Consider the following 14775-nt stretch of genomic DNA (forward strand, 5'->3'; position numbering starts at 1 on the left):
GTATCTTGGCAACTTGGAAGAGAGATGTGCGGTACCAGTTGCTGTGCTTAGCACTATGGTTTCCTTCCCTATGAATGGCAATACAAACAGAGTTTTCTAAAGGAGAATAAATGTATACATTTCAATAGAAAACCCCCATTACTTAATGGTTCTTAACTGTTTTATGCCACTGCCAACATACGAGGGTGGAATTTACCACACCAAAATATATAATTATGCTGTAGAGAAGTTGTCAGTAAAACTTCTTGAATAATTATCCAACAAGTATATACGGCCTTTAAGGTGCAGGCTACATTCCATTCTCACTGGACATGAACAAGAAGCCAAAAAAAAAATTCCACAAAGGTAAGTGTCAGATCACACGTGGATAATTTTTCTGGGAAGAAACACTGCTTAGAAATGTGTGATTCCTTTTACAGCTGCGGAACAAGCTCTACTTGTTTCTACGAGATAAGAAACTAATCACCAATAATAGCACTGTGTAAGTGCAAATGATGGTAATCTTTATTTCAGGTCTTGATTTAGCAGCTATAGAAACATACACCCCGTGCAAGGGCTAAGCACACAGGACAACATCCCCCACCCCAAAAGAAGTAAATTATGGAAGCTGTGTGGTAAGCCAGTCACCTCCCCTTTGGACCTGCACCTATGTCCCACTTTCAGGTGTGCCAGCATGTTCTACATCGCCTTTGTGTGCTTCCCAAGCAACACACAGCCAGGGCGATAACCACAGGAGCTGTACTAAGAACTCTTGCTTCCTGCAGCTGCTGCTCCCTTTTAGAGATTGTTCACAGCTGGAGACACCAGCTCTGACTTCGTCCCTGTAGAGCTCTGGCTGTCATTGCTGGGTGCTAACCCCAACGGTCCCCAGGGGTCTGCATCATGTCCCAGCTGCCAGTCCCAGGCAGGCATGGGTGCTACAACCCCCTGAATCATAGGTGACCTATAGCAGCCCTCACTTCAGTCAAGATTGAAATAACAAGCAACAATTCAACTTGCCATACAGTTTATTTCCAAAGACTAGTTCAGTCTAGACAAATGTGGCTAGGCTACCTCCATATAGCAGTTGTCCTCTTGGGCAAGGGTTTGCACAAGTTTCATTTTTTTCTCATTCTTCCTGCTGTTTTCCCTTAACAGTTCTATTGGTCTTTTTTTAATTGCAAGTGCCAGTCTGGAGTCCTCACTGTGAGTGGTGTGAGAATCAGAAGGATAGGAGTTACTCACAAGATGACAAGGCAATGCCTTGTCTGAGACATGGAGCTCCAGGGGCTCTGCAGTTTTTCTGTCTAAGTTTAGCCCAATACTGTCCAGTGATGCTGGTAAGCTAGCTGCTGAGCCACAACTTCCCCCTTCTGCATGCTTCAGCACCTCTTCACTTCCCCCTGCATCTCCAAGTTCCCTCAAGTGGTTGTGTGAGTGGCAGTGGAAGCCAGTATTTAGTCTGTTATCACCACCGTCTTGCATTAGTTTACCAGTAGGGTTAAAGCTTTTCCATTCTGTCCCCTTTGCAGCTCTTCCTCTGCTGTTTAAATCTTGACATTTCATCTCTAACAAATGCAACAGCTGTTCATCTCTTCCGGTATTTTCATCATTGCTATCACCAGACAGCTCATTAGCGCTGTTGATCCAAGGGCTCCCATCACTAGTCTGTGTGTCATTCTCACTAGATGCTAAACCTGGGAAAATGCTGCAGTCAGAACCCTGAACAGTCAAAGACACACAGTCCTTTATCCTTGGGTCAGGTTCATAGATTGCAGTATCTGGAGGTGCTACACTCAGGTTGTTGCACAGACTAATGAAGGATTCATTTGGTGATGTAGAGATAACCTCATTGTTACTGTCACAGTCTAGACCATTACATTTACCTGCACTACCAAAAGGCCGATAACCAGATGGCCAAGGTGCAATAGGGCAAGAAATTATATTGGCTTTCTTTTGACCATTTTTATATATCACTTGCTTATGTATTTCTTCCTCTGATAGAAAAGCTGAAGCACCTTCATTTGCATGTGTGGAGGAAGACAGAAAATCAGTATGTTCTGAACAGGCGTTTGGAAAATCAAGCTCAGTGCTAGGAGATCTGTAGTTGCTATAACATGTCTGATTGCTAGCAGGCTGAGCACTTTGATCTCTGCAGCTGCGTTCCAGCGTCTCTGACAACTGTCTCAAAGGCAGTGAGGGACGCACGCTTTCAAAGCACGGAGTCAGGCTGCTGTTAGCCATCGACTGAGACACGAGGGCATTGAAGCTCTTGTATGCAGAGCTGCTTGGTTCCTTGCATGCAGACACAAGCATATTAAAGCTCCTGTAGGCAGAGCCACAGGGCTCCAGGGAGGGAGGCAAAAGGGTGTCACAGCTCTTGTAGGCAGAACCACACAACTCCATGGAGGCAGACACAAGGGTACCAAAACTCTTGTCTGCAGGGCTGTTTATTCTGTCTGTTTTGGTCCCAAACAAGGATTTATTTGTAGATTCCTGGATCAGGACGCAAGAGTCAAGCTCACTTTCAGAACTACATAGAAAAAGGCTTTGATGAACCATTTGTTGAAGATCTCTTGCATCCAGAGTAGCAGAATTTATGCTGGAGCTCCGATAGCCAGATTCAAAGGATTCTTCTGAAAGTTCTGACTCTTTGCTGGCTGTACTACAATTGTAGTCATCTTGAGAGGCTTTGGTGAAAAGGGGAGCTGTATGAGAAATATCACATGGTTGCTGACCCTGAGCTGCACTTTCCTTTGGATTTCGCTGTGATAGATTTTCTGACCCAACGTTCTCTAAGGTTTCCCTCCCAGCTGTGGGGATGTTTGGGCCTTTATTGTCTTGCATGTTATTTTCATCTGCCAGGAGTGCATCAAACATATTAGCTAGTAACTCATTGTGTTCAGGCTGCTCTCTGAAAGCACCGATGCTGCTCTCACAAGGCTCAAACATGGTGATCTGGGTGCCAGTTTCTTCTTGGCTCTCAGTTTCACTGTCTGTTAAACATACACAGATTTCTATAGACTCTTCAACTGGTATTGTATCAGGGGTTAAAACTGCACTGCTGCCTTTTGGCAACCACTCTCCAGACCTGCTGTGGCAACTGCAAGATTTCTCAACATTTCTGATGTTATCTTTTCCCTTGAAGTTTTGGCTTGAAAAACTTTGAGCCAGACAGTTCTTGCAACTTCTGTTTTTGGAAGTCAAAAGGAAAGGACAGTTAATGTTTATGTTACGGGAAACAACTTTATGCTGTAAAGCAGAAGGATTTTTTTTTTAATCTTACTTACATTTGTTGATCCATATGACTCTGCTTTAAGTCATGGAAAGGAAACTTGATTTCATCAAAGTAGCACATAACTGAAAACTAATAAAGATACAATGAGATTTAGGACTCATATGAATTGTATTTAGAATCCTTTGCACTAGACAGACAATAGAATTTATTACATATTCTACTTCTGATGATCAGGAAAAAGTATTTTTTGCAAAGCTTTTTAATTACCTTGACATTTTTTACAACCAAATGGCTCTTTGCTGGATTTGGGATTTGATCCCACCATTCTTTCTTCACTCTGCAAGAGAAGAATGAAAATTATTTGTTTTGACTGCACTTGGGCTTAATCAGTGTACATTTCCCTCTTCTGTTCTCCTTTCCCTCTTAGGCATCTGTATTGCAGCAACAAAAAGTGCTCATTTTGTGCATCTCCTGCTTTTCATTAAACCAGTACAAAGATGTTTATACGTTTGGTATATGACTGCTCTGCACAATGACAGTCACCTGTTCTTCTAATCATATTTAAAATGATGTGTGAAACAGACAGGATCTCACTTTCACATTACCATTTTAAAAAATTTAAAAGAAATAAAGATATTTAGCCATCATTACTTGAACTCCAGCAAAGACCAGGGTCCAAAACTGACAACCCCCTACAATAACAAGCCTATTCTAGTAAGATTAATAAAGACTATTCACAAAATGACAGAGTGCAACTGACTTGTGTTTATAAAATCTCTGCTCACAGACAGCTAGATAAAGGTGCTGAGAAAACACAAAATATTAGATTTCTGTGCTACCAGACATTCCGGCTAATCGATAGCAATACTGATATCCGTATAAACTGTTACTCTATAAACTCTGTAAGAAGCAGGATACCTACTTGGTAAAACAGAAGTAACAAATGATGGATCCTGCCATGATCAGTATGCAGGATGTGGGCACAGCCATCTGCAGAATGTCTTCAGCCTTCACCTGGTAATCTGTTAAACAAGCAAATATTTACATGTGAATGTGCATCTAAATGCAAGCACTGGCAATACCAAATTCATTGCTGCTCCGCTGCAGCTTAAAAAAATGCTCTCTTAGAGGATGTAAAATAAAGCCTCCAGCACATAAACAACACACCCCCACAGCTGCCAGTAGCGATGGTGTGTGGTGTGTCAGAGACCGCCTGGCGCAGGTACTGTGGTCAGCTACTGGGCATGTCAGGAGCTGGGAGAGCCAATGTGTACTGCGAGGCCACTGTCAGCTCTTAGGGACAAAGCCTATCACACAGTGCCTAAAATTATCATTGTCACTGTAGTGCAGCTCTGTTTCTTGTTCTCTCTGTTGCTCTTCAGGGGTTTTTATAAACCCTCAGACCTCCAATGGTTAAAATACTGCTTAATTTGCAGCCTATATATATATATATTGTTCATTTATACCCACTTCCTCTCACATCAATGTTGCTGTTTAGCTCAAATATCTCTTCTACTTCCCTGTTGTCTACTTCATGAAATATTTAGACAGAATAAACACATCCCTTTCAGCCTTTTTTTCACAAGGCTAAGCAATCCAACCTCCCTTGGTCTTCTCTTCCTTAGTTTCCAAAGGAGTTGCCTATCTATGTTTAGTGTCTTTGGAAGCCTTTACAGATGTATTCACATTACATTCAAAATGATAAAGATGATGAGTCCATAGCTCTCCTCCAAGAGAGCAGCAGAGTATGAAAGACTATACCATTCTTTTACCGAGCTGCTATTTCTGACACTATTACCACAGTGAAATTCAACTTCTTCACTCCATTCACTCCAGTAGGCTGGGTAGTCTGTGTAGTTACACCTGAGACTTGCAACGTAATCAAAGCCTCTCTTCAAGGACCTTGCAGTAATCTCAAAGCTTTTTGTCTGGTAGTTAATTGCTTTTACAGAAATCTGAAAAGAAAGTGAGAAAGTTGATTTTGATTTCTTTATAAGGTGAAGGGTTAGTGACAGCAACTAAATACCAATAGTGTTGTGTGTTTCAGTGACCTTTCACAAATGAACAAATGAATGACTGTGTATGATATTGCAGTTCATGTCATCAGCGGGTGGTATTTGTTACATGCCCCCATGCACGTTCCTCTACCAGAAGAGGCCCAGCCCAGAAATGCTGGATTATTCAGAAGAGTGTTTGAAGTGCCTCACCTCCCCCACAAAGCCACCAACATCCAGCTTCCTGATGTCTAAGGATCAAATGAAGTTCAGGCAACAGAAGCATTGTATTTTCAATCTCTGCCCTGTCTACTGCAAGCAGCAGACTATTTTGGGGTGGCAGTCAGAAGAGTCTCAATCCTCTGACATCCAGCTGAACCATCCTGGGGGCAAAGTGAACTGTGGCAAATGTGTAATCAGGAACACTGTGGGACTTGCTCCTGCTGGCCCTTATACTAGTATTCATGAAGTGACTTTTTAGAGGACTTTTTAAACTTGAAAGCTCTGGAGACAGAAAATGAAGAGACTGGGTGTCTCTTACCTCTGTTGGGTGCTGCTTCCTCCAGTATTTCACTTCACAGATGACTGGCTGTCCAGAGAGCAAGGATGGAGGAGAGTAGCTCTCCTCCCAACTCAGATTGAAGTTACCATTTTCAGCTTTCTCAATGGCAAGATTTTTGGGGGCCCTCGGCTTAACTGTATGTTAAAAAATACAGAACAGGGTAATGGGAGAGTACTGATAGAGAGAAGCAGAGAGAGAAGTATTCACCAGAGACCAGAATATCATCGTAGTCTATGCACTTAGCCCTTTTCACTATGCTGTAGCACAAGGATAGAGAAGCCAAACCAGAGCAACTTCAGGGTATTCATTAACAAGCACTGATTCTTCAAGCTGGCTGAACAAACTGAAGGCATGGCCTTTTGGTGCACTGGATGCAGCTTTCACCCTGGAGAAACGGGAACAACCTACGCCCTGACAGTAGCAGCTGTGTGGCAGGGGGGGCACAGAGCTCCAATGTCACAGGCAAGCTGTCCTGGCTCCCTGTCTCTTGGAAATCAATGTGAACTTCTGCTTATTTGGCAGATAAGTAGCAGCATCAATCAAGTATTCTGAAGAGAACCAGCTCCTCAGCCTGCCTAAGGTATTAAAATGGTTTCTCTAAGTGTTCAAAATGTGACAGGCGTAACCAACAAGCATACTGTTCTGACCAAACTGGGGGCCTAGGCAGAGACATGAACTGTGTCTACACTGTCCTGTTTAGGAGCAGTCTCTTTAACTTTTTATCACTGGCTGCTAAAATCCAACAGCAATTACTGTAAAAAACCTTCTGCTCATGTAGCATGATTCAACTAGCATGAAAAATCGGAGTACGACAGAGACAGGAATGGGAGGAATTCCAGCAGGGATAGCCTAGTTTCTTTCTAGAAACTGAAAGCAGCATAATTCCTCTTCATCCTGTAAACCACAAATAAAATGCACTAAAGATAATCTAAACTCCCAAACTCCTGCTGAGTTTGCTTGCAGCTGAGAGGGAACAGCTAGAGGAAGAATCACTCTCTGCTTTCCCCATTATATTCATTCCTTAAGAATCTAATCCAGAATAAGGTTGCTAAAACAAATTGATTTTGCATTTAAGCTACCATGACACTTTCCACCTCTGATAAGCAAAAACTGTTCTGGCGACATGAATGAGAAGTTAGCTAAGATTGCAAAGCCTGGAACCAGATGCGCCAGTGACAAAGTAAACAAGTTCTTACCAACAAGGGCTGGTGTAACATTGTAATTCCACATATCAGTCCCATTGAATTGTAGGGCTAGAATATATGTGAGGCCTGATACAAAATAATCTGGATATATTGTGCAAGTGCACCTTAAACTGTCTTTTTCATTCTCAGGAACACACATGTTTCTGAAAAACAGGCACAAAATTATGGGATGTTTAAGAGAATGTGACACACTATTCCTTGAAAAGGTGAAATCAAGTTTCCCAACATGCAGAACTAATCAAAGCTGAGACAAGTCAGTTCCCAGAAATGTTTCCAAGGCAAAACTGAGATCCCCAAACAACCCACCCTCCCTAGACATCCCCTGGATATCTGTATCGCACAAATGAAAAACTTGACAGAAAGGCTAAGGATTGATCCCAAATACGACCCTTTGTCACACTTCAGCCTCTAAAGGAACATACTAACAGCTTGTTAGTACAGGAACAGGCTTATTGCAGTGTATGAGCAAGGTTATTTGAATGTCAGTGTGGTGAAATCCTACAGAGAGGAACAGGAGAACCCAGATGCATCTTCTTTTGTAAGAGATGATGACTGGCCCTGCTCAGAACAAGGACAACAGTCTGTGCCTGAACAAGGAGTTAGACTGTATGCAGAGACAATTACCTGCACTCCAGCAGAGAGTATCTTTCACACAGGCTACAGACTGGTGAATCACGTAAGATTTCTCACGAAGAAGGTAACATTTTGCATGAATTAAGGTTTTGTAAACTTCTAAGAGCCCTACCACTCCTACCAGTAGGACTTGATCCCTCCTCTGTACTAAGAGTGCATAAAGTTCTACAGAAGAGTAGACCACCGAACAGGGAGTGCTGTTAATTGCAGAAACCCATTTTACTAAAAAGGAAAAGAATCCATTTTACTTTAAGAGGAATAATCTGAACTACATTTTGTCCCAGACACCCACAGTAGAGGGAGGGAATTAAAGCCAATAGTGGCTACAGGATATATGAAGCCTAACAATGGCAGTGTAACATCTTATTAAACACTTACGACACAGAAGAAGTTTCCTTGCTGTAGTAGAGCAGGAATTCTTTGGAGCAATTAGTTTGTGCAGGCACCTTCCAGTGACAAACCAGCTCTTTGTCAAAGTCAGTGAAGCATGCAAATTCTTGTATGTGTCCTGCAGTCATAACTAGAGAAAAGCAGCATACAATGAGAAGCAAGAGAATCAGAAGACCATTGGACTACACAGACACATCAATTTTTCCATCTGAACAGAGTTGCCACACCCCTACAGATTAAGTAAAAACATTGTTATTTTTTGTGTCTGGGCAAATGTAAAGAGTGGCACTCAGACTGTCTCCACCTTTCTGGAGACAATCTCTACTATCCTGGAGAGGAAGAGTCTGCAGTAGTAATATTGAGATAGAAAGGCACATCTCAGCCAACACAGACTTCCAAAACCAGAAAATCCGATTCCAATAGCCCTATTTAAAACACATAAACATTAAATTACAAAACAGCATAATCCCACCTATTAAGTACAAAAGGTTCAAAACCCAAAATGCAGATAATTAACAGTCAGAGCAGGATCACTGCTTACAGTCATGACTCATGCTTTACCTACAATGGTTCTAAGCTTCCCAAACGCACAACTTCTGCCTCCCCAGAGCAGCTTCCCAGTGCTTAGAAGATCGTCCTGCCACAGTCTTTCTTCTAGTATATAGCTTTACTTCATCTCACTCACTACTTCCCGTTCTGTCTTCTACTTGTCATTGTTATGAGAGCATTCAAGACCCAGGAGAAATTAAGAGTCACACAGAGCCAGGCACTGAGCAGGTATATGAAAGCCCAAAGTCTTTGCACACCAAATTTATAACTATTTTCACTGGCAGTATTTAAGCAAAAAATAGAACACACTGTTTGTTATAACTGGAAGCGGAAATGGAATACGCAATCCCCAGTACCCCTTCCAGCCTCGCTTTCCTTTATTTCAATGTGCTCCACATGAGTGATACACAGAACAGAAGAGGAGAAGCTAGGTGACAGTAAGGTCATGCTTTTATTTGGACTAACAGTATGCCAACCATGGTACTGGACCCTGGAATGTGATAATTTCTCAGCAAAGCAGTCAGAAATCGCTAATACTTTTATCATCCAAGACAATTATTTCCCTTTTCTGATGTTTGACTTCTCTTTCACAGGTAAATAATAACAGTATCCCCCTTTTCTTGCACAAGCTGTACAAATATAAATCCTTTTCTGCTTTACATGTCAATTTCCTGTAAAAAATTTAAAATAGCTTTGACTGGTTTTTTGAATCCTATTAATTAAGATTTTCTGAGAATTTCCAAAAGGATTCTGCTAGAAGGTTTTCTGTGGCAATTACACAAGACCAAATTTTGTGTACGTGGCCCAGTGCATTACCAACTTTCTATGCTGGTCATTTACATTGCAAATTCAAGACTCAGTTGCCAACAATTCACATCCTGCAAGGTTGCTGTCCTTCAGCCACTTCTGCTTCACAGGCTTATTCCTTCCAACGGGTACCTAAATTTCAGATTATTCCTTCCAAGCTTTTTTCTGAAAGTACCTAATTTCATTTTATCTTCCCTACATTTCTGTTTTTCTGTAGTCCACTTGTGTTATTTATTATGATCCAACTTCTGCATACTCTGCTACAGTACAGGATCTGCAAGTGTAAAATGTGATGGTCAGATACCTTTTAGTGGACATGATATATAGCACAATGGGATCTATAAAATTTGGATTCTAAGTTGTCTGATAGATTGACTACTTATAAATCTAGAACTGATTGCAATTCATGGTTTCATTAGTGTTCAAATACTTAGAAAATGTTTTGGTTTAGTTAATAAAGCTACATATTTATCATGTAGGTAAGAACTATTGCTATTATGTCCTTCCTGGATGGCAGTAGCATGTTAGGTTCCTTTTTTTTCTGACCCAATTCTTTAAAACTCATCCAAAAAGCAGCAAGTCAAACTTCTGCAACACTTTAACAGTCACACTCCTTTTTATTTTACAATAATCATTATCCTGGTGATGTTGTTTATATTTGGTTGCCATTTGTAATTTTATTGCTAGTTTCCTTTATTCACTTTAAAATGTACTTTTAACAGAAGTACTATCAATTTAAGGCCCTTAAAGATGAATGACATTATTTTTCAATGTGTTAATCATCTTACACTTTCAAGAATACTCCAATTAAATGAAGCTCCTCCTGCTGTGTTAAGCCATGATGACTAACAGTTTTACTTTATCTTGCCATTCAGTGCCCTCATGTCTTTTCAGAACTCTGAATTATATTCTCTGCTCTTTTCCTGTCACCTTTTTGCTTTTCCAGCTCTGGTACACCATATTTTTTTTAAAAAGCTCAGATATTTGAGAGTTTCCTTTTGAAACCATATACGGTACAGGGTTTGTTTTGAGTTTGTGTATTTAAAAAAGGGAACTGAAATATTGAATTTCTTTTTTAATCCTCAAAGAGTACACGATGAGGAAGAAACTTAAAATGTGCAGTTAACTAGCTTAACTAACTCTAACCCAAAGTAAACACTATAAAATTAAACTTAGATAAAGATCATTTAGGGAAATCAAATGGTGGGATTACCTAGATCAGACAACCCCGCCAATGTGCTCTTGCAAACCTTGATCCTTCTCATGAATTCAAATTGCACTATTTCATAGTATGTAAGACAGTAGCTATTAAACCTTCTTTTTTTAGAGACAGGGTATTTTAAATTGTCTTTTAACTGTTTTGGTTTGCTTCATATAACAAAACAAAATGAGATATAAGAAACCATAGACCACTGTAGAACTAGTTAAAAAAATACAGAAAGCAAAGTGTGAGATTCATTTTGCAGAAAATAAAAACGCATTATTTAAAACCATTAGTATATATATCTCATTTGTATTTATAATCAAACATCAAAAAGATGCAAGGAAAACAACCCATGTTTATATTCAGCTTCTGCCAACTAAGCCTCATGAAATAACCCTTAAGGAAGCAGCAGCACTCGGACGCATCTGCAGGCTGCCAGCACGGCAGCAAGGGACACGCTGGAGATCCTGTCCCTTGTCTGTTCCAGGTGCCCGTCAGAGCTGCAATGTCCCACAGACACAGCTGCCAAATCTCTTCTAATCCAGGCAACTGTGTTTTCCAGCTCAGTCACTCTGCAGACTCTGGAGGGCACAAACTGACAGCAGCCCTGCAGGCACAGTTCTGGGAGCACAGCTCCCTCGTGGTCCCACCAACAAGGCACAGCAGCCAGGGGACACTGAAGCTTCCTGCAGAGCTGCCTGGGCTACGCTGAGACCTTGTTCACAGTGAGGTGTCCAGTGCAGATCAGATAGTGGGGAAGGAGGAGATGGCTTTCCAAACCTGTTTCTCCTTTCTGTAAATTTCTAATTTTTCTTACCCACATAGAAAAGGTCAATATAAAGAAAAAAAAATCTAAGAATTTTTTCTACTACAGGGATATTTCTGACATTTGAAGTTACAAATTTTATAGCAGTTAATTAGTTAATTAGTGGTAACAGCGTTACCTAGTGGTTGTGGAAAAATGCTGTCAATAAAAACTTCAGTATAATAATTTAAAATATTGACGAACATACCTTCATTTGTTGTATATGAAAAGAAAAGGATCCACAGGGTATATGGTGCAGCACTTGGGAGTCTTGCCATTATTGACACTGGTCAGGTTCAGTAGGAAAAACTGTGCTGCAATTCTGCCAACAGAAAACATAATAAGCTTACATCCCTGTCTCAGTTAAGGTAAAAGTGTAGTTTTTCCTACCACTCTGCTAGATGTCAGAATTCAGATCCCCTGCTGTACCTGCTTCCCACCTCTGTCCCCTAAAATTAGCTCATGGAACAATGAGACACGTAGAAGAATAAGAATACAAATGATCTAGAAGACTTTTCTGCAAAATTTAAATTACAGAGGATATGGAACTGACATTGGCAGTGGACCTACTCTCTTGAGCTACTAGAAAAGGAAAGTTGCTAGTATGTGGGCGATTAAAAGGGTAAGCACTAGACCAAAATCAATGACATTGTCACCAAAGCCCTATGATTCCACTCAGATAACTAAAAGAATTTAAGAATGAAGTGTCTGATCTATTGACTAAAATGTTTTCCCCAAGTCCTATCACCAATACCTTGACAATCTGAGTATCACCCTCCTAAAAAAAAAAAAAAATTAGCAAAGAACTCTGAGCAGTGCTCCAACAGAATGCAGGTTCATTAAAGCATGAAATAATTAGAAGCTGTAAAACTCATGCCTAATCATGATATAACCAGCACAGCTTTGGAGAAGGAAAATAATGCAGCTTTTATGTCCCTAAGCATAGCAAAACTGTCTAGGTAAATTGAAAACAGATGAAATAATTAATTTCTTAAGAAATTAAAGAAGAAATTAAAAAGACTTAAAATAGCAAGCGTCCCCAAGATTTTTTTACCAATGTAGCTACTTAATGCCTAAGATATGGCTACCAGCTTTCGTATCACTACAAATGGATGTGATACATTTAAAATTCTGGTAAATTTGTAGGTGAAATCACGCTAACTAATATACTTTTGGTTTTGCATTCATTATAAAGAGGGATAAAATTTGTTCAGCAGCACATTGTTAACACATAACCCTTTAGTCCCTTCCTCCCATGCTTTTGGAATTTTCTAACCTCCATGTCTGGACAGAGTGTTCTGGCTGCCTGCAAGCTTCAGATGTTCTGTTTACACCTGTAGAGCTCCCAGGTAGTACGCTAGTTTTTATTTCAAAGCCTCATGATTCTCTCTGTGTGACGAGGAGAGGAGAGGAGAGGAGAGGAGAGGAGAGGAGAGGAGAGGAGAGGAGATCTCCTTCAGCAGGTGAATTGTGTTGGGTGTTCTGCAGAAGCTTGGTCAGATTCTGAAGTAGAAAAAACCACTGAAAGGTATTTGTGGATGGCAGTTCAATACTCTCTGCCCCAAGCCAACCACAGCAGCAGAACCACATTTCACGTGTCTAACAGGCGAGTCTGTCTGTCTGAAAATATCCATCTTAGAAGTTAAGGGATAAGGACATTGTTAGTGAAAATAGAACATCAGATTGGAGACTCTTCTGTGACCTCCTCTGGGGCAGTTACTACTCATCTAGTAATGAAGGACAAACCTGAAAGACAAATTTCTCATAAGAGCTTGAGAAAACGATTACTCAAGAGCTGACTTTTTCAAAATCTGGGAATAGATGAAATGTGAATAAGGACAGTAATACATTTTTTTAAAAGAACACAAGCGCCTTTGCTGCTGCTCAGAAAAAAAGAGCCAACTGCTCCAGCATAAAAAAATTCCTTCATTTCCCCTTTTCCTGGAATTCTCAAGAGAGGAAGCATTTCTTCTCCACTGTTAGGTAATACTGCTGCATGACTGGAGTTCCAAGAAACTCTTAGAACTCTTACAACTTTGGCAGAGAATCCTGAACCATGTAGGCATGTCCAAAGGAGCAGATGGCAGACCAAAACCATCTTTTCACAGTAGAATGGATCTGCCCATGTGGATGAAAATGGAGTTAAGCCAGAGTTTTAATGAAACTGCAAAAGGAGAAAATTTTAAAACATCCACAGCTCTTCTGCCTGTTTCCTCTTAGGTTTTTCATTATACCAGACAATGACATACCAATTTTTAAAAACTATGTAACACATACAGACAATACTAAAATTGCAACAAACCTAGTAATCCCAATATATTTGAGGAAAGTAAATTGTAAAGACATAAGTGACTTCCCCAAAACTAAGAAAGAAATCTCTGTAGGGGTTAGAAGCAGATCTACATGATTACTGGTACAAGCTACATGCCTTGATCACTTAACCTTTCTGTTTCTTGAAAAAAATATGATGTGATTAAAATGATTTCATTTACTTTCAAGAAAAACGGTACTAACTTTTGGTCTGGTCTTCTAAGGAAATGAAGGTCATATTTCATTAATAGCTATGATCTACAAAACTGTTATGTGCAAAGAGTAATTCCTGCCCAAACCAAGAGGTCAGATATTACACAAGACTGCTTAATGCACCGTTGCTGCAACTGTACAGTTGAAGCATCACTCCCTGTTTAAAACTGGCTCTTTTTAAAACTGAGGCACATCTGGTCTTACTCTCTAGTTTAAAGCACTGGCTGTAAACGCTGAATAAAATGAGACAAGCGGTACACGGCAAAACAAAAGGCTCACCACCAGATTCTGTATCAAACCTTGGAAAGAAAACCCGCGCAGAGTGTAATGCCTTCTGATGAGAAACCGCTCTCTCTGCAGCCGCGTTGAGCCCCTTTCCGGGCGCTCAGCACGAACCGGTCCGAAGTTCTGCGGGCCTCCGGGCACACGGGGGGCGCAGCCCGAGCCCCGTGACGAGGGCCCGGGATAGGCGGGGCTGCTGCGCCCACCGCCCAGCACGGCCGGCAGGAACGACACTTCGGAGAATTACACCACTGCCGCCTAAAATATTGTAAAAGGAGCACCCGAGTTAAACAACCTCAAGGAAAGAGAAGCGCTTCTCGCGGGCTCCAGCCACAGCCGCCGCACAGGACGGGCCCCGGGATCTCCGCCCGGCCAAGCTCCGGAGGAAGTACAAACCTTCCGCCCTTCCCAGAACCGGCACGGAGAAAAACACAGACGGCACAAACGGCGCGCCAAGCGCAAGTAACGAAAAGGAGCGGGTCCTGACGCCGGGACGAAGGGGCCGCCGGACGTACCTTGTCTCGTCCGGCCCCCGCGCCGGGCTCCGCACCCGGGGGATCCCAACCCGGTACACGTCGCCGCTCCGGAGCCGGCCCGACGCCCT

The 14775-nt window shown here is 41.4% G+C and overlaps 1 protein-coding gene across 2 annotated transcripts; it reads right to left on the reverse strand.

Annotated features, from left to right (window-relative positions):
• Positions 1-989: 989 nt before the first annotated feature.
• On the reverse strand, positions 990-14775 carry IL4R (interleukin 4 receptor). Of its 2 annotated transcripts, none has more exons than XM_042037836.1 (10): positions 14687-14775; positions 11575-11688; positions 7990-8131; positions 6970-7121; positions 5753-5907; positions 5016-5172; positions 4140-4239; positions 3485-3554; positions 3270-3346; positions 990-3169 (listed from the first exon to the last, which is right to left on the reverse strand). In XM_042037836.1, the coding sequence occupies exons 2-10, from the start codon at positions 11642-11644 to the stop codon at positions 1045-1047; spliced, it is 3048 nt and encodes a 1015-aa protein (XP_041893770.1). In that variant the 5' UTR covers positions 11645-11688; positions 14687-14775; the 3' UTR covers positions 990-1044. The 2 variants fall into 2 exon arrangements, with proteins under 2 accessions (XP_041893770.1, XP_041893771.1); XM_042037837.1 differs by lacking the exon at positions 14687-14775 and adding an exon at positions 14467-14663.

Source organism: Corvus kubaryi, unplaced genomic scaffold (assembly GCF_017639235.1).
Source record: "Corvus kubaryi isolate FWS band 111438036 unplaced genomic scaffold, C.kubaryi_AGA036_p1.0 37387, whole genome shotgun sequence".
Lineage (NCBI taxonomy): Eukaryota > Metazoa > Chordata > Aves > Passeriformes > Corvidae > Corvus > Corvus kubaryi.

Bases quoted from the DNA above. Each gene is read 5' to 3' on its own strand.
- IL4R (XM_042037836.1), bottom strand. From the start codon at position 11,644: ATGGCAAGACTCCCAAGTGCTGCACCATATACCCTGTGGATCCTTTTC. The intron at 3,555-4,139 runs GTAGGTATCCTG...CTTCTCTTGCAG, and splicing joins TGTTACTTCTGTTTTACCAA to AGTGAAGAAAGAATGGTGGG. The intron at 3,347-3,484 runs GTAATTAAAAAG...TATCTTTATTAG, and splicing joins TGGTTGTAAAAAATGTCAAG to TTTTCAGTTATGTGCTACTT.